Source organism: Tupaia chinensis, unplaced genomic scaffold, assembly GCF_000334495.1.
Source record: "Tupaia chinensis unplaced genomic scaffold, TupChi_1.0 Scaffold000255_1, whole genome shotgun sequence".
In the NCBI taxonomy this organism is placed as follows: Eukaryota; Metazoa; Chordata; class Mammalia; order Scandentia; family Tupaiidae; genus Tupaia; species Tupaia belangeri.
Genome location: NW_006159735.1, coordinates 1,366,352 through 1,385,199, shown reverse-complemented (window position 1 = coordinate 1,385,199; position 18,848 = coordinate 1,366,352). Strand labels below are relative to the sequence as shown.

The 18,848-nt window shown below is 48.0% G+C and overlaps 1 protein-coding gene across 10 annotated transcripts in view; it reads left to right on the top strand.

Moving 5' to 3' along the window:
- The first annotated feature begins 691 nt into the window (after positions 1–691).
- Positions 692–18,848, top strand: part of ATXN7L1 (ataxin 7 like 1) — a 67,659-nt gene continuing 49,502 nt past the window's right edge. For all 10 annotated transcript variants that reach the window (XR_003549494.1, XR_003549495.1, XM_006149168.3 and 7 more), the window contains exon 1: positions 692–917. Coding sequence is in view for 8 of the 10 variants with exons in the window: in XM_006149168.3 (XP_006149230.1) it covers positions 712–917 (206 nt within the window). In the remaining 2 variants the exon portion in view is untranslated. The remainder of the gene's footprint in view (positions 918–18,848) is intronic.

Sequence of the window (18,848 nt, the reverse complement as noted above, 5' to 3'; positions counted from 1 at the left end):
CCTGGGATTTTTTTTTTTTTTTTTTTTTTTTTTTTTTGGAGAGGTTTTTGCTATAGGGCGTGTGCACTTGCCATTAAGACAGAGAGAGACAGAGATAGAAAGTGAGAAATCACCCCCCAGGGAGATGGCCATGCCGCAATCCCTTCTCCTCCATTCTCTCGGGATCTTGGGCACACACACAGACGCGCCCGGTGTGAGTTTAAGCCACCGGGTCCGGGACTCAGACTGCGGTTGGCTACATGGGAGTTCAGTGACATAGCCATTACGCTGCTGGTCCCCCCTTTTTTCTTTTTTTGAGAGTCTGACCCTGCCCACTGCCCTGAGGAACCTTGTGGCCTTTGAATGGCTGTCTGGAAATCACTAGTTATGTTGTTACTCCACTGAGCTCAGGTGACACCTGCTATCCCTCTGCTGCTCCTGTGAAAGTGGCTTTGCGTAAGGATGGCCTGGGGAATGCCTCCCCTGAGAACCTTGGTGTGGGCTTAGGGTGCTATTTGATACAGGAATGCAGAATGTAATCGTTGCTAGTTGGAGGGACTGGGGCAGATGTCATTGCAAATCTCAGAACGAGGCTCAGGGCTGCCCACGTGCAGAAACAGCACCTCGCTGGCCTGCTGTGTATGTGAGGATGTGTGTGTGCTTGAGAGACTTGCCACAGACACCATGCTGAGTTCCGTTCTTTCTGCCCCTGTAGAGAGAAGACACGGTTCCATGTGCAGACCTGCTCCCTCTCCTGCATCGCCAGCCTCGAATCCCAGGACATCACTAGGACAGGTGAAAACAAAACCCTGTCTCAGCGGCCATAACTCTGCCAGCAGCACCTCAAAGCCATTCAAAACGCCCAAAGACAATCTACTTACCTCCAGCAGCAAACAGCACACAGTCTTTTCTGCAAAAGGATCAAGGGATAAACCATGGTGAGTGTCGGGTGCTGGCAGCCAGCCGGCCCCCAGCCGCTGTCCGATCTCGTTGCTTTTCCCTGTCACCACAAGAAATAGTGTATACTCGCTGGCTTTGTTCCTGGGCATCAGGTCCAGGCATTTGAGAAACGAAGAAGGACAGGGACAGAAAGCCAGAATGATGGAACGAGAAACCTGAACTGTAAGGAGGGACCAGCCCAGGTGGCACCGTTGGTGGCTTACTAGACTGCAGTGCTGAAAGCCCACGGCCAGCCAAAATTTATATCCTGGACCCAGTCAACCATGGTTCGGATCCCAGACCCAATAGTGGGTGGTGCTTATGAGTGCCCAAATCCTGAGGAATTCGAGGGTTGGGGGAAGGAGATTGTGGCATGACCAGACCCTGTCAAGCATGCTTCTCCCCCAACACACACACACTGTCGATCATGCATGTGCCATGTGCACATTCTCTCTATCATAAATCATAAAAAATTTTAAATTAAAAAAGAAAAAAACATACAAATCTGGGCCAGCAAGTCCTGTGGAGGTTAAGGTGGCTGGATTCCACAAGGCTGCCTTTACAGTTCAAGTCACAGTTTGAAACTCACAGCAGGCACATGTGTATGCATGCCCAAAATCCTGAGAGGAGAATGGGGGAGAGGGAAGTGCAGCATGGTCATTCCCCAGTGAGGGGTGAGGGAGTGAGAGGCCATGCCCCTCACTTCCCCTGTCTGTCTCTCTTTCTCTCTGGCAAACACACTTACTCTAGAGAGGGAAAAAAGTAAAGAAAGAAGTGAAAATCCTAGGGGGCATGTGGAACTCTAAAAGTGCCCTGTGCCTGATGGGAATTTTTTTCTTCCCTTGAGAACTGAGCCAAGGTGTGTCTAAGAACAGGGCAGTGGGGAACTACTCCTCAGTTAGATGGTCTCCTCTCAATTTTCCACCCCTGTGAGGGGAAGCCCTGATGTAAATAATCAAAAACACAAAGTCTGCCCAGCAGGGAGTGAGACCATCGTCCTGCCCCCTGCGCTCCGAGACGGGTGCCCCACAGAGCCTCTCTGCTGGGAGCAGCCTGGTTCTAGCCCCTGGAATGGCTACCAGCCGAGGCAGGTCATTAGGAGCTGACCACAGAGGAAGGGTGCAAACCAAAGAGAATGCTACTCCTTTGGTGAGGAGGCAAACAGCTGCTTATAGGTGATGGTGGAAAATCAGAGACATTTCATTTATTTACTTATTTTTTTAGCTCTATCTTTACCAAAAAGTCTGAGAAGGTTCCCTAAGGAATAGACAGGTGGAAAGTCAAACTGAATGAAGATGACTATCTTCAAATGCTCCAGCTGGGAGCTCTCAGGACTGGCTACTGCAGAACCTCTAGCCTTTAGCCCGTGAAGACAGAGAAGGGCCAAGTGGGGAGTCCATCAAATTTATATATAAAGAGAAAAAGTTCCTCCGCTAACTAATGAGAGTTAATTACACTTAACTTCAAACCTAGGAAAGCCGTGGAACAGAAGCACCCATCAATGGATTTGTCACCGCATGCTAGAAATTGGGATGACTTCGTAAAGGGCTAATTATGCCGGATCAGCTAAAGAGCCTCTTGTGGTGGAGTGGGACGGTTCAGGCGCGGCTGTCAAGGAGGGGAGGTACCTGCCGTCTGGCTAGGCCTCACACACGAGCTTTGTTCTCTTTAGATTGCTGGGCTCTCGGGTCATCCTGTGGGAGGATGTTGCTTGGGAGGGAAGCCCCAGCCTGACAGTGATAGCTGGCCTAGTTGGCATCCTCCAGGCCTGCCTGCCGCCATAGTCTCCTGGTAATGACCCTGTAGTCCTCTTCCCAGTGACTTGCAGAGCACCTGAGAACGTGTTTGCTGAGAGTATATGGCCCATTCACCAGGAGGAGACCCAGGGGCTTGTGGATGATCAGAAATGAACTTGCCTTGTGCAAGAGCAACCAAGAGCCTCACGTGGCCCCCCAGGCTTGGAGAGCATTCTCCCAGGAGGTGAACCTTCGAGGAGAATGAGAGGTTTAGATTAATCTCCATGTTCAGTTCAGTCCAACTCAATATACACTTTTAAGATCTTTGCCATGAGTCAGGTGGTGGCACGGTGATAATGCAACTGGGCTGCATGGGAAAGGTCCTGGGTTCATGTCCTAGGGCCTTCCTGAGCACGCTGAATATTGGAGGAGGAATAACTTGGCTTGGAGGCTGAGGGGGCTGGACCTTGTTTTCCAGAATGCAGAGTGGAAGTGTAAGCTCTGGGGTAGGGCCAGGAAAAGCAAGTTCACATTCAAGTTCTGTCTCTAACTTTCTGTGTGTCCTTGAACAAGTCACTTAACATCTCTGAGTCTTACTTTCAAGGCTGATTAATTTGTGATTCTAATTCACAATCCTCTAAAAAAAAAAAAGTCCAAGAGTTCCTCACTGCCTACGGAATAAAGAATTAGCCCCACATAGGAGACCCGCTACAGTTTGGCTCCGAACCCCCTAACACAATCCTGATCATCCAGTATCACCTTATCTTTCCCCCCATCTCTCCCCGGTGCCATTGCCTAGAATAGTCATCTGTCTTTACTCAACATTTAATGAGCACCTATTATAATACTATGCGCCAGCTCTATAACAAGCACTGGAAGCATACAGACCCACTGATGTCATGTGTGCACTTCAGGGAAATAGAAAAGGGTCCAGGTGCAGCCCCATAGCAGGTGAGCAGTTAACCAAGGACCTTCATCCTCTACTCAGTTCCTCAGCCAGGCATCCTAGTGCAGTGTGTAACCTGTTCGTCTGTCCTGGACTTAATGCATCTGTAAAGAGAAATGAACGCCTATCAAAAGATGCGCCATGATACTGGTAGCACAGGAAGGCACTAGCTCAGGCTGAAGACGCAGACAAGGTTTTTCAGGAGAGGTCATGCTGAGCTGAATTTAAAGGACAAGTACAGGGCCGGCTGGTGGCATGGTTAAGGTGGCTGGATCCCACACAGCTGAGTGCTGGACCCAGCAGCTTGAAAGCACGCACCAGAAACATGTATGTATGTGCCCAAAATCCCAGAGGAGAAATTGGGGGGAGGGATTATAGCATGGCCACCTCCCTAGGGGATGCCTTCTCACTCTCTCTGGCACGCCCATGTGCCCTATAGCAAATTTTGAAATAAATAAATAAAATGAAGGACAATTATAATAAGGAGTTAGAGGGGCCAGCAGGTAATATAGTGCTTAAGGTGCTAGATAATCCCACATGGCTGACCACAGTTCGAGTCCTGGACCTGGTGGCTTGCTTTCTCCTTTTCTCTCTCTCTCTCTCTCTCTCTCTCTCTCTCTCTGTCTCTCTCTGGTCAAATTAAAATAAACGAGTGAATAAATTTTTTAAAAAGAAGAAGGAGTTAGACAAAGAAAATCGGATTAGAATGGTAAATTTTATGGTATGTCTCTCTTACCACAATAAACTTTTTTTTTTTTTTAAGAAAGCAGGGAGGGTGCCTAGATGAAGGGAACAACGTGTAGAGATCGAGTCTCTGCATGTGAGAAGACACAGGACATGAAACTGGGTAGGTGAGCGAGAGCCAGATTACGCAGTTCCTGTCGAAGTGCTGAATGTAGGAGTTTGGACTTGGCCCTGAAAACTGCATGAGCTGTTAGAAGAACCGTCTTCCATCGTAGTACAGTCACCCCGATGGCAGTATAAAGCATGCTCGCGGGGCCACTCAGAAAGCAGCCAGAACACTTGTATACTCTTGTAATCAAGGTGGCCGGGTGACAGCCTGGCTCTGGGCAGTGGTGATGGGCAGGTAGAAAGGGGTCAGGTCAGAGAAATATTGTACAAAGGAGGAAAACGCCCAGGACTTTGGCCTGGAATACAAGAAAGAGTATAGCATGATATCCACGTTCCTGGCTTGGGCAGCTGGCTGACTCGTCCCACTGCTTCCAGAGAGGGAGGAGAGGAAGGGCCGAGTTCAGCTGGGGAGTCAGCGAACTTTGAAGTATCTGGGAAACAGCTCCAAGAAGATGTCTGCAGCCGTTGCATGTTTGGAACCAGAGGTCAGGAGAGGAGAAGGGGCTGGGAACAGAGGCTGGAGAGTCAGCAGTGTTGATAAGGACAGTGGAAAAAAAAAATAAACTGATGGGACCAGCAGTTAGCATAGTGGCTATGATGCTGGACTCCCATGTAGTCGACTGTGGTTCGAGTCCCGGACCCAGTGGCTTAAACTCACACCGGGCGCACATGCATGCGTGCCCAAGATCCCAAGAGGAGAACGGAAGAGAAAGGACTGTGATGTGGCCATCTCCCCGGTGGGGGGCGTGATTTCTTGCTTTCTGTCTCTCTGTCTCTCTCTGTCTTTCTGGCAAGCGCACACACCCTATAGTAAAAACTTCTAAAAAAAAAAAGAAAAGAAAAAGAAAAAAAGTGATAAGAAGCAAGTAAGGGACCAGCAGATGGTATAATGGTTACGTCGCTGGACTCTCACATAGCCAACCATGGTTGGAGTCCCAGACCCTGTAGCTTAAAACACAGGCCAGGCACGCACACCCAAGATCCCAAGAGGAGAATAGAGGAGAAAGGATTGTGACATGGCTATCCCCTGTGAGATGATTTCTCACTTCCTGTCTCTGTCTCACTGTGTCTCTGGTGAGTGTATGTGCCCTATAACAAAAATCTCTCAAAATAAAAAGAAAGGTGAAATTCATATTTTATATATTGGCAGAGGGCATGTGTGCTCACCAGAGAGAGAAATAGAGAACCCCTGCCCCCAGTAAGGCGTGCTCATTCTGCAATCCGTTCTCCATTCCTCCATCCTATTGGGATTTGAAGCACACACACAGGAGCTGGCATGTTTTCAAGCCACCAGGCCTGGGATTTGAACCTCAGTCAGCCATATAGGATACAATTCTCTATATATATCATTTAACTGCTGTAATAAGGGACTAGCCCTGAAATTCATTTTTAAAAATATTTTTTCTTGGGACCAGCAAGTGGCATTGTGGTTAAGGCACTGGATTCCCTCATGGCTGACCATGGTTCGAGTCCCAGACCCAGCAGTTTGAAACTCAAGTCAGGTATGTGTGTGTGTGTATGCATGCCCAGGTCCCAAGAAAAGAATAGAGGGGAAGGGATTGCGCCATGTCCATCCCCCTTGAAGGATTATCTCTCACTTTCTGTCTCTCTGTCTCTCTGGTAACCATATGCACCCTATAGCAAAAGCTTCTCAAAAAAAATTACTATCATTTCAGCTTTTAATCAATGAGGTCATTTTCATTCTTTTGTTTATATACTAAGTCTTCAAAGTCCTCTGTGTGTTTTTTACTTTCAGCACATCTCAATGTGGGCCCTAAATTTTCATCTGAAAAATTTAAGTCACTTTTACATTTCATAAAAACTAAGAGGTTATGGGGCCAGCAGGTGGCATGGTGGTTAAGATGCTGAACATAGCCAACTGTGTGCTCCAAGAACTGAAACCTGCTGACTTAAAAAAAAAAGAAAGAGAGCGATTATAAAATAGATTCACATATCCAAGTTGTTCCAAACATACTTATGTATTTTCTGATCACTGAAAGTGAGTTAAATTGACTGAATTAAAATACTAAATAAAGGGGCCAGCAAGTGGCATGGTGGTTAAGGCACTGGACTCCCACATGGTCAAATATGGTTTGACTCCCAGACCTAGCAGCTTGCTTTCTCACTCCCCCTCCCCATCTCTCTCTAGTGAGCACATATGTCCTATAGCAAATTTAAAAATAACAATAACAAATAAAATTTAAAATAGAATTCTAAATACATATATATGTATGTATGTATGTATATGTATTTAATAACATTTAAAGTTCACTTCCTGACTCTGTCACCGTAGCCACCTAGCAAGTGCTCGATACCTGCAAGCAGCTAGTGGCTGCTGAATGAGACAGCGAAGAGGTAGACACACGTGAGGCTGGGTGACCTGGTAGACCTCTCTGGTTTTTTATTCAATGGTGTGTTGATCAGGCTTCTTGGACCTCTCCGACGTTATGCTCACTGACAGGAGTTGCTGAATTTCATTTGAAAGATGGGAGAACCTTTTTCTCACACCTTGAGCTGCTGCTTCTGTGGGTGGAACAGAACCTGGAGGACCCATGGGGCCCTGCAGAAAATCACCTGCCAGCCTTTCCGTTGCTCAACTGAGATCTTTTGCAACCCTTCGAGGCCATGAAAGCATAAGCAGTTCCTGCCCACGGTGGTCCATGGCCTTTAGATTAGACTTACAGCAGGTTCGGCACACTTTCGCAAATAGCTCACGTGTGCAACAAGAAAAAACACAACTCCCAAATTCAGGCCAACCTCCCGACATTCTCACGCAAGGTTAAATGGTCCGTGGTTTTGTTATTGTCTCCCTTCGGTGACTCAGTAGGTTAAAATATAACTGCGCTAGAAGGAAGGGGAAATGGAGAGAGCATCTGCGTGTTACCAGATTGGGCCCCTGCTACACCACACACGTGTTGCCAGCCTCCTAGCCCAGCACCCAGGGACTGAACCCCTTTTCTCTAGTTCACTGCCCTGCCGGTGGGGACCACTCCTGAGGGAGCCTGAGCCTAAGAAGGCCAGCCAGTATCCCACGGCACTGATGAGCACGTAATTCACAGAGCAGAGGAAGTGGGCAAGAAGATTTGGTCCTCAAGTGAACGTCAAGAGGGCAAGATAGCAGTTTGACTCTTTGAGCTACAAAGAGCATTTCAGCCTTTCTTTAGAGCCCCCACTCGGCCAGGACACCCCCTATCTACCCAGCGCCCCCACCCTGGTCAGCCAGTTTGACCTCCCAGCTGCTGCCTCTTGTCTGCGCAGGCTGGGCACGGTGAGCTTTTGGAGAACTCACACCTACTATGGAGGCTGATGAGGGCGGGAGGCAGGGAGGAGGGAGGAGGAGGTTTTCCTCCCCTGGATGGCTTGTTGCCTTCTCTTTGGGCCTTATCAACCCACACGTGTGTGTTGAATGCTAAATATGCTCAGCTATTAAAAATGCAAGAGATGAGCCTGCTGCTCCAGAAGGAAAATGAGCCAAAGCAAAAGAAAAATCAGCAGGCTGTGGCCTCCCTGCGTGCGGGCCCTACAGCGCCGTGGGGGAGGGGTCGCTCCTCGGGTGGGCGGGGCTCCTCTCAAAACGCTGAGAAGGCAAGGCTGGTCCTCCAGGAGTTGACGGGGCTGGGCAGTCAGTACTCTGGAAGTCTTCTGAGCTTCCAGCGAGGGGATGGGAGGCCCTGGCCAGATGCCGGTGGGAGAGGCTGGGGGGTTATCTCTTCTTGCCTGGTGCCGGCAGGAAATGGGGGCAAGACCACAGCGCAGGACTGATGGGTCCGGGAAGGCGGAGGGACTGTTCTCAGAGGTACCAATGAGGCTGTGAAATACTAGCACCCTAAGGGTCCTGCAAACCCCCTCCCCCCAAGAGACCTGGACCCTCAGCAGGACTGTTGTAGTCTTCTTACCCCTTGCCCTACCCTCCCACGTCACCTTCCACACTCCTCCACAATGCTGCAGCCCTGCTCTGCTCAGAACTCCTCAGTGCTTCCTCTCTGCCTGGAAAGGAGAAACTTAACCCCCTCATGATGAACCGCAGAGGGAAGGGGCAGAATGGGCAGTTGGGTAAAAGAGGACAGAGGCCTCTCTTGAGGGTGTATCCACCCAGACAGACTATTCAAGCATCCAGGGGCTGGTGGAGAGGGGCTGGACAAGTCCCTCCAGGGCAGGGAGGCAGCAGGAACTTAAATATCTGAAGACTGCGGGCTTCTTGGGTTTTCAGATGAGCAGAGGTAAGGACAATGGACAGCTCCTTGGCTATAAACTTGTAAGTCATGAAGAGGCCCCGAAATAGAGAATGGAGTCTGGGGAGGGAAGATAAGACTAGCACAGCCAGAAAGGCTGAAATGGCGTGCTGGAGAGCAGGGGCCTGCGGGTCCTCCAGAGTCACACAGTGTAATGTGTTTAGATGCTTTCAGAGTCAAGACTCCAGTTGTGCCTCCAGTCAGCTCTGTGGCAGGCCCAAACTTACACATACTGGCTGAGCTGGGCCTTGACCCTCGTCTTCTGATTTTCAGTGCTGGGATAAAAAACACTGCCCTTGGGCCAGCCGGTGGCATGGTGGTTAAGGTGGCTAGATCCCACATGACTGGCTGTAGTTTGAGTCCTAGATCTGGTGGCTTGAAAAACATGTTGGGCAATGTGCATGCGTGCCTAAAATCCCTGCAGGAGATTGGAGGAGAAGATATTGTGGCTTAGCCAGGGACCAGCAGTTAGCGTAATGGCTATGTCACTGGACTCCCATGTAGTCGACCGCGGTTCGCGTCCCGGACCCGGTGACTCAAAACTCACACCAGGCGCGTGTGCGTGCGTGCCCAAGATCCCAAGAGGAGCATGGAGGAGAAGGCATTGCGGCATGGCCATGCCCCCGGGAGTGATTTCTCACGCTGTGGCCATCCCTCCTGGGTAATGATTTCTCGCTTCTGTCTCTCTGTCTCTGTCTGTCTGGTGAGCGCACGCACCCTATAGCAAAAACCTCTCAAAAGAAAAAAAAAAGAAAGAAAGAAAAGAAAAATTGTGGCTTAGCCATACATTATGCCCAGAAGTGATTTCTCCTTTTCACCTCTAGCGAGCTCACATGCCCTGTAGCAAAAACTAAGGGAAAAAAACCCCTAAGCACTGCCCATTTTGTTTCTCATTTTGACGAGTGACCTGGGATCACCTTTCTAAGCCTCAGGCTCCACACCTATAACGGAGGGTGAAGATTCAACATGGTGTTTGTGTGGGGGCATAACCTGCTGCCTGGTGCACGGCCGGTGTTCAGGGTACACCACTAGGTACTCACGGCTTGCCTTGTCTTCACCCTGTCTCTCCTACCAGGAAGACAGACCAGTGCAGGCCAGCCCTCCCCTGGAGCTCAGTACTTACCAAGCACTGGTAGAAAACCACTTCAGTTTTTATTGTGCTGTGCGACTTAACCATCACAGAGAACATGAATTCATTCATCAAACGTTCATGGAGCCCTTCCTGTCAAACATTTATTGAGCCCTTCCCAGATCATGCTGAGATCATTCCAAGGCAACATAGATGCTAGGATAGGGTTCCTATTCTCAAGTAACTCTCAGTCTGATCAGGACACAGACGTAGAAGTAAAACCTTACCATCGGACGTAGTATGGCAGCAACACCTAGGAAGGAACAGCTGGCACCTAGAGAGAAGAGATTCCTCTGGATCTGGACAGATAAGGGAGTATCCACCCAGGCTGGGGACCAGGAACCTCCGGCAGGAAAGCCCAGCCTATGTGAAAGCACTGAGCCAGGCCGGAGTACTGGGTGTGCAGGGAGTCATGAGAAGTCCAGGCCGTGAAGGCTGAATTTGGTACTCTGGGCATAAGGAGCTCCTCTGAGGTTGAAATAAATGCATAAAGACAGATTCGAACGCACAACCTAGTCAAGATCGAAAGATTGGTGGTGGGAATTCTCATCGAGGCTCAGACACGTGATGCTGAGGCCTGAACCAATGATGCAGAAAGAGGTTATTTTAGCCACTGTTTAAGTAGACTTGGCAAACATTCTGCGTGTGTGCCCCAAATCCCAAAAGAATGGAAGAATAGAGGGAAGGGTTTGTGGTATAATCATGCCCCTTTAGGGGGTGCTTTCTCCCAGTCCCTCCTTCTCTCTTTTTCTCTCTCATAAGCACACACACTGTCTAAAAATTAAAAAATTTAAAAAGAGGAGGTAGACTTTTGTCAGACTACCTTGCAAGTGACTGAATGTCAAGGAAGTACCAAGGTCTCTAACTGGATGGTGATATCATTGACACAGGTTTTTAAAAATACTCAGTATATTGGGGCCAGCAGGTGGCATAGTGGTTAAGGCACAGGACTCCTACATGGCCAACCATGGTTCAAGTCCCAGGCCTAGTGATTCAAAATCACACTGGGAGTGTGTGTATGCATGCCCCAAATCGGAGGAGGAGAATGGAGGAGAAGGAATTGCGGCATGGCCATTCCCCTGTGGGAGGTGATTTCTCACTTTCCATTTCTCTGTCTATCTGGTGAGCGCACACTCTCTATGGCAAAAACAACAACAACAAGGTGATTTCTCACTTTCCATTTCTGTCTCTCTGGTGAGCGCACACTCTCAATGGCAAAAACAACAACAACTGCAAATACAAAGTCTATTTAATTAAAGACAAAGAATTTCCTGAGCTTGCCATAGGTTAATGTGAAGACTGAACTCTTCAAAGTTTAAAACTCTGCTTCATTTTCTCAATGGAGGTGATTTAGATCAGGGGCTGCTTGCCCAAGACCTGATCGCACACACAAAGGAAAATGTCGAGTGAGTCCGTAAGTGAAGGACTGACACCCACAGAGGGAAGCTGCTCTCTGGAGCTGTTCGTCTCTGAAGGAACCTAGGCAGCAGCAGGTATCTGGGTCCCTGGCCAGCAGCTGGCAGGTAACTGGAGAAGCTTTGCCATTTTCACCTCCCAGGGTGCTCAGAACTTCTTGAAGGCAAAAGGCTCAGAGGTGCCAGGGTCTCTGCCCTAGGTGCCGGCTCCCAGCCTTCCCTGGCAATGGGATAACAGATGTTCTATAAGGAGTCGTCCCTGCGCCGGCTCCCTCCAGGTCTGCTGGCCTCAGGGCTGGAGGGAGACAGTAAACATCTGGGCTCCACTGGCTCTGGAAGGCTGACCAGCCAGCCAGGGCAGCTCGCAGCTCCAACAGCAGGAGCCAATGACCTCTGGCGGCTGCAGAAGGGAGCACTCCGCTTGCTGCTTTCCAGAGGAGCTTGTTATGGACCAGCTCTGGGGACGTTGCGCTTAGGGCCCTGTTCCGCTCCGAACTACCATTCCCTCCAGAATCTACTTCCGCTTAATCTCTACTTTCTCAATCCTCCTCTCAAAAACTCTGAAAGTACTTCTTTTTTTATCTATAATAATTTTATTAACAACAGATGTTATACCGCAATTTTTTTTTTCAGTACATAAATACAATACGTAGTGATTAAGCCAGGGTAATTGGTAGCTCCATCATCTTAACCATTTGTAACATTATATACAGTAAGTTAACCACGATCTCTCCACGGACACTGTGCCTAATATCTGTATGCAGTTCTGTTTCCTTTAATCAGCATCCTTTTGTTCCCCATCCCCAAACCTTTATACATTGACATGAATTTCAGTAGCCATTCATTTGAATTATGTGACTTTTAATTCTCGTTTGTGGGAGGAAGGCACACCGAGGAGGAGTGGCTGCTCTGGTCTAGGCTGGTCCTTAAAACCTTCCCAGCCTTACTGCTGAGACAGCCCAGGCAGCGGCAAATACCCTACTGCATTAAGACTCTGGTTTTCCTTCCTCTTCTCATATATGGCTTGTTGATTTTCCACAGTCCTAGTGTACAAGGGGTCCCCAGGCATGTCAAGGGACATACTTAGTGCCCCTTGCTCTCCCAGGGACTTTGGAGACCACCTTCATACATGACATTCATGCCCTAGGAAGCCCTGAATAACAGAAGTGCAGGAGAGACAAACACTAGCAGGTAGGCAGTGAGATGGGCATGGCTCCTGCTTCCAGGAAAACTGGAGCAGGCTAGCGCGGACATATATAGTTATTCCTCAGGAAGATGTCTTAGAGTTAGCAGAGAACTCCCCCTTGCCTAATGTCCTTAAGAATTGCAGCAGATAGAGCCAGCAGGTGACGTGGTGGTCAAGGCACTGGACTCCTACATGGCTAACCATGGTTCAAATCCTGGACCTGGCAGCCTGATTTCTCCTTTTCCTTTTCTCTCTCTCTCTGCTCAAATCTAAAAAATTATAAGAAGGGACCAGCAGGTGGCATGGTGTTTGAGGCGCTGGAATTTCCACATGACGGACAGCGGTTCGAGTCTCAAACCTGGTGGCTTGCTTTCTCACTCTTCTTCTCTGTCTTTCTCGGGCAAAATTCTTGTGGAAATAATAATAATAAATAAATAAATAATTCTTTTTAAAAAATCATAAGAACAAATAAAATTAATTAAATAAATAATTCTTAAAAAGATGTTTTTTCAAGAATTTCAGGAGAACATTTGAATGAGTGGAGGCTCACTCTTCTAGAATGCACTATCTGGGTGGGGGCTGTAACCACCAGCACAGGCTTGGGTAGCACTTAGAAAACCAGGGCTTGGGACCAGCAGATGGCATAATGGTTATATTGCTGGACTCCCACTGGACCAACAGTGGTTTGAGTCTCAGACCCAGCAACTTGAAACATACCAGGTGTGCATGCATGTGTGCCCAAAATCCCAAGAGGAGAATGGAGAAGAAGGGATTTCAGCGTGACCATCACCCCGGGGTGGGGGGAGGTGAGTTCTTGCTTTCTGTCTCTCGGCCTTTCTCCCTGGCAAGCGCACACACCCTATAGCAAAAATCTCTCTTAAAAGAAAGAAGCCCAGGGACTGAGAAGCAGGTGTGATGGTGAAACAGAGCCAAAGGGGCCCGGAAAGGGACCTTGAGACAGGAAAGACTTCCTACCTCATTCTGTTTTCCCCTGCACTGCCCCACCCAGACATGGTCCTCCACTCGGGCGAGCATGGAGGCCACCTGCTCCCGCCCATCTGCTGCAGCTGCCTCCTCCCACCCCATCCACCCACTGTGGGACCAGAAGGGACTAAGGAGACAAAAGGTTTCCATGGTGACCATGACTTATACCCCAGACATACACCCCAGAAGCATCAGGGTCAGTGGAGAGGGTGGATGGTTTGTTCTCGCTCCCTTTTCTGTTGAGCTACAGTTTATTAAGGACCGCACTGTGCCTGGCGCTTCCTATCTGTTCCCTCATCTAGTCATTTCAAATATCTATCATTAGCTCCTTTCGAATGAGGAGGAAACAGAAGCACAGAAAGCCTGAGATAACTTCAACAGAGCAGCCATATACCTGTGTATTCTGGGGTGCTTTTGCGCCGTACAAGGCTGCCCACCAAGGAGGAAAGGAAGACCCGAACCCAGTACTCACTCCACTCTCCAATATAGCCACCCTTTCTCATTCTCACACACACCCTTAGGGGCTCACTGAGGCCCCCAAACCAGGAAGCCGTCTGCTCCCCTCACCATAACACGCCCAGCAGTAGAAAAGGCAGGGTTCAGACCTAGGTCTGCCTTACCCTCTCCTCAACTAGCTGGCAATGCCCTCCACGTTCTATGAATTTGCCAAAACACTGGCATGGCACAGGCCTTGGATTCAGCCCTACTTAACCTTCTTGGTTTTATTTTATTGGCTTTGGCCATTTTCACAATTCATCTCTAGTTCATTCCTCTCCCCCCACCCCTGCCTTGCCTCAGGGGGAAATTGCACACCCTCCATCTCAGCAGCGAACTGCTTCTCCCAGCTGAGGAGCCAGGTCTCGGCCCACCCTCTGAGTCCCTGATGAAGATGGTGAAACCAGCTGCACTTGGTCCCGCTCTGGGCTGGAAGGAGACCCTGCTAACCTGTTTTTTGCCTCTGCTGCCAGGACCACTCACCTGCCAAGGCTGTGTGGTCTGACCACACTTCCCAGTTTACTGAGGGTGTGTGATGTATGTGGGAGAGAATCCAAAACTGGGCTTCCTCTCTGGGCACCGGGCTGGACACTCGGCCCACAGGATAACATTAGACTAACCTGGCAGACTTTCTTACTTACTGTGCTCTGTGGTTGAATACCCTGCTTTCTGTTCACTCACAGTGAACAAATTGGCTTTCTGAGAGTTTTCCCAATATTTTTCCAGATACAAAATAATAATAATAATACCATTCATTCATTCATCCAGATGTATGTAGTACCTGCTGAATCTGTTAAATCGTGGTGGCACTCTGGCTCTGTTATTTACACTGATTCTTAGTGGTTGCCTGATTGCCTGATAAAGAAACTTTAAAAAATTTAAAAAGAAAAGAACTTGAGGGTGACGCTAGAGCCTAATGGTTACGGGAAACCTAATAGTTATGGTCTCACGCGGCTGACCATGGTTCAGACCCCTGGCCCTGGTGGCTCAGAAGGCATTGCAGGCACTTTTGCATGCACACCTGGAATCCCAATAGGATGAAGAAATGGAGAAGAGATGGCGGTGTGACCGTCCCCCACGGGGGAGTGCTTTCTTCCTCTCCCTCTCTCTCGCCACATCCCACCTTCTGGCAATTATAAAAACAAAAAGAGTTTAGGTTAGATATAAATCATTTCCTGGTAGCAGCCCCCAAAATGCATCCAAGGAAGACAGAATTCCTTATTCAGGGCCCAGGAGGTGGCATACTGGTTAAGGCTCTGGACTCCCATGTGACCAACTACAGTTCGAGTCCCAGATCTGGCAGCTTGAAACTCACACCAGGCACATGCATGTGCATGCCCAAAATCCTGAGAGGAGAATGGAGGAGAAGGGATTGCGGCGTGGCCATCCCTCCTGGCAGGTGATTTCTCACTTTCTGTCTCTCTGTCTCTCTCTGTCTCCACAGCGAGCACATTTACCCTATAGCAAAAAATCTTTCATAAAAAAAAAACTGTTAAAACAAACCCCCAAAATTCCTGTTATTCCTTTAAAAACCTGTTAAAACAAATAGAAAAAATTTAAAGCGTTTTTAAGAGAGGGTAAATTACTTTTTATTTGTGATGGCTTTATGCTATCACTGCTTAAAGGGCAAGAAGCTGGGTGAGATGGCTGCCCCAAGATTGAGCCAGTGAATCAGAGTCCCACAGTCCTGCCACGCCAGTAGCGTGAACACATGCGTACTTTGTCCAGAAGACTGGTGGGAGACGTCAGACGGCTGAGAACTCTCACCAGACACAACCTACAGCACAAATACCATACGTCTTTAGGCTTCTGCCTGTCACATCCATCTTTACCCTGCTCTGGTGACTGGAGAAGGGCTGGCAATCATTTCTGCAGACCTGAAGACTTTCTGGACCATTCTTGTAAGGCATGTCTGTTGATGATAAAAGAATAAATCGTGATTACCACCAAAGTGTCGCTGGCAGGAGGGCAGCCTGCGGCAGACCCATCAGTGGCCCCTATGATGGCACCGTCGTGATTCTCCACCTCCATTCGTTTGCAGACATCACTGGGCAGGGAGGGAATCTACCTGATCCCAAGAGAACCATTTTTATTAAAGCCAGAGGACCCGCCTTAGTCTAGAAAGATAAATTGGGACAGGCCAAGTACACAGAAGAACGACACGGGCAGCCCAAGCGGCACACAAGACATAGAAGGAAATACGTTCCCTGATGACAAAGGGGAGGCCGCTCCCAGCACTGGGACCCCCTTCTCTGACTGACCAAGCAGAGGTGCAGAGATAAGGAGAGACGACCGCTCCAGCACACTAGATGCAGCAGGGGACAAGCTGCAGCCCAGGGGCCACACAAAACAGGCGTTTGAGAACAGCAGGGAGGAGTGGACTCTTTCCTTTTCAAGCACTGCTCCTCAAAGGACAATAGTGAGTTGATGAATGCAATGAATTGTGAGACTTGGGGAAGTGTGTAAGAGCAGCCCTTCAGATTGAACGGGGGGAGACCAGCAGATGGCATAATGGTTACATTACTGGACTCCCATGTGGTCAACCATGGTTTGAGTCCTAGACCTAGTAGCTTGAAACTCATGCTGGACGCATGTACATGTGTGCCCAAAATCCCAAGAGAAGAATGGAGGAGAAGGGATTGCAGGATGACCATCCCCCCTGGGGGGGTGATTTCTCTCTTTCTGTCTCTCTATTTCTCTCTCTCCAGCGAGCACACATGCCCTATAAAAAAAATCTCTCTCCAAAAAAATCAGGACTGAAGTGGGGGCAGCAGGTGGTGTAGAGGTTAAGGAAGCTGGATCCCACACAGCCAACTGCATGGTTCAAGTCCTGTACATGCATGCCCCAGATCCTGAGAATGCAGAAGAGATTGTGGTGTGGCCATCCCCCCTGGAGGGTGATTTCTCTCTCTTTCTCTGTTTCTCTCTCCTCCATCTCCAATCCCCCCTCCCAGGAGTGCACGCATCCTATAGCAAACTGAAAAAAATAAATAAATAAATAAAAAGCAAGAGAGAGACTGAAAAGGAAGGAATTTTATTAATAGAAGACTTTGACTTGCCTCAGAGGAAACCACCAGACATATCACCTAAGCAAACCTGCTAACCTCCCCTCCCAGTTCCTCACCCCATGGAGATGCTTGAGGTACTGTGGTTAGACACAGAAAGGATGGGGGGAGATACCCGTACTCTGAATGCAGGGGTCAGAACCTTTTGGCTTCTTTCCAAAAGGGGGGGAAAAAACCCCTGTCATTCAAAGTCCACTGCTATCTGGAAGGGGCCCTTACTTGCCCAAAGCAAGGACACTTTACTGGCTGGGGAAAGTGATGGCTGAGGAAGTAAGGGGATGACAAAGGGGACAGAGGGAGGAAGCAGAAGACAATTCCCAGGTGGTATGTCCCATCAGCCACGCTGGCTGGAGTGTAGACCCCTGCAGGGGATCCATATGTAAGTGAAGTGGGGTTGAGGAGCTCTTACCCCTAGGTCAGCCAGATCTCTGCTTCAAAAAGATTGATGGCCCAGCCACAGTGGCATGTGCTGCTAAAACACTGGGACCACAGTGGGAGCCCCAGGTTCAATTCCTGGTCTAACCCAAAGGCCAGGCTCAGCAGCATACCTGTAATCCCACCTACTCCGGGAGGCTGAGGCAGGAGGATTGCAAGCTCAGGGCCAGCTTAGGCAACATAGACACCTGTCTGAAAGAACCAGGTGTGGGGATGCACACCTGTAGACCCAGCTGGGAAGCTGGGACGGGGGGGATCACAGCACAGCAATACTCCATTTTTTTTTTTTTGTGAACACTAATTACTATAAACTTCTCTCTTAAGACTGCTTTCATGACTGCTTTCACTGTGTCCCATAGATTATGTATGGAATATTGTGTCATGGTTATCGTTTGTCTTAAGAAATTAAAAAAATTAAATCTTAATTTCTTCTGTGGTTTTGAAGTTGTTCAGGAGTAAATTGTTTAGTTTCCATGCATTTGTACATTTTTGAAGGCTTTTTCTGAAGCTAATTTCAAATTTAATTCCATTATGGTTGGAAAATATGCTAGATATATTTTCTATACTTTTCAATTTGTAAAGGCTTGTTTTGTGTTCTATTATGTAGTCAGTTTTTGAAAATACTCCATGTAGGGCAAAGAAAAATGTGTATTTAGTAGTTGGGTGAGATGTTCTATAAATGCCCATCAGGTCTGTTTGTTTTCTAGTATCATGCAGCTCTGGTGTCTCTCTATTTATTTATTTATTTCAAGGAAAGTTTAATTGACTTTGATGTTTGGAAATTTTATGCTAGTACATTTTTTTAAAAAAAGAATTATTTCATTTTACTTCATTTATTATTATTTTTACTATTATTATTATTTAATTGTACCTGAGAGACACAGAAGGGGGGGTGGGAGTGAGAATGTAAGCTGCCAAGTCTGGGACTTGAACTGTTGTTGACCATGTGGAAGTCCAGCACCTTTAATCACCATACCACCTGCTGGCTCCTCTCTGTTTATTTTTTGTTTAGATGACCAATGGTGACAGTGGAGTTTGAAATCTCCAACATGTTGCAGCCTACCATTGTCTTTAGATCTATGACTTTCTTTTATGTAACTGAGTGTGTCTGTGTTGGGTATATAAGATATTTATAATTGTTCTATCTTCTACATTCAGTAATCCCTTTAGTTCTAGAAAGTGCCCTTGTCTCTTTTTACAATTTTTTTGTTTGTTTAAAAAAAAGCCTTATTTTATTTTATCTTATTCATTGCCATTATTTTATTTTATTTTTTTGAAGTTGACCAGAGAGAGAGAGAGAGAGAGAGAGAGAGAGAGAGAAAGAAGGGAAGTGAGAAAGCAAGCTGCTAGGTCCCAGATTCAAACCCGCGGACATGTGGGAGTCTAGTCACCTTAACCACTGCAGTACTTGCCAGCCCTTCTTTTTATAGTTTTTTTTTTTTTTTTTAGAGATTT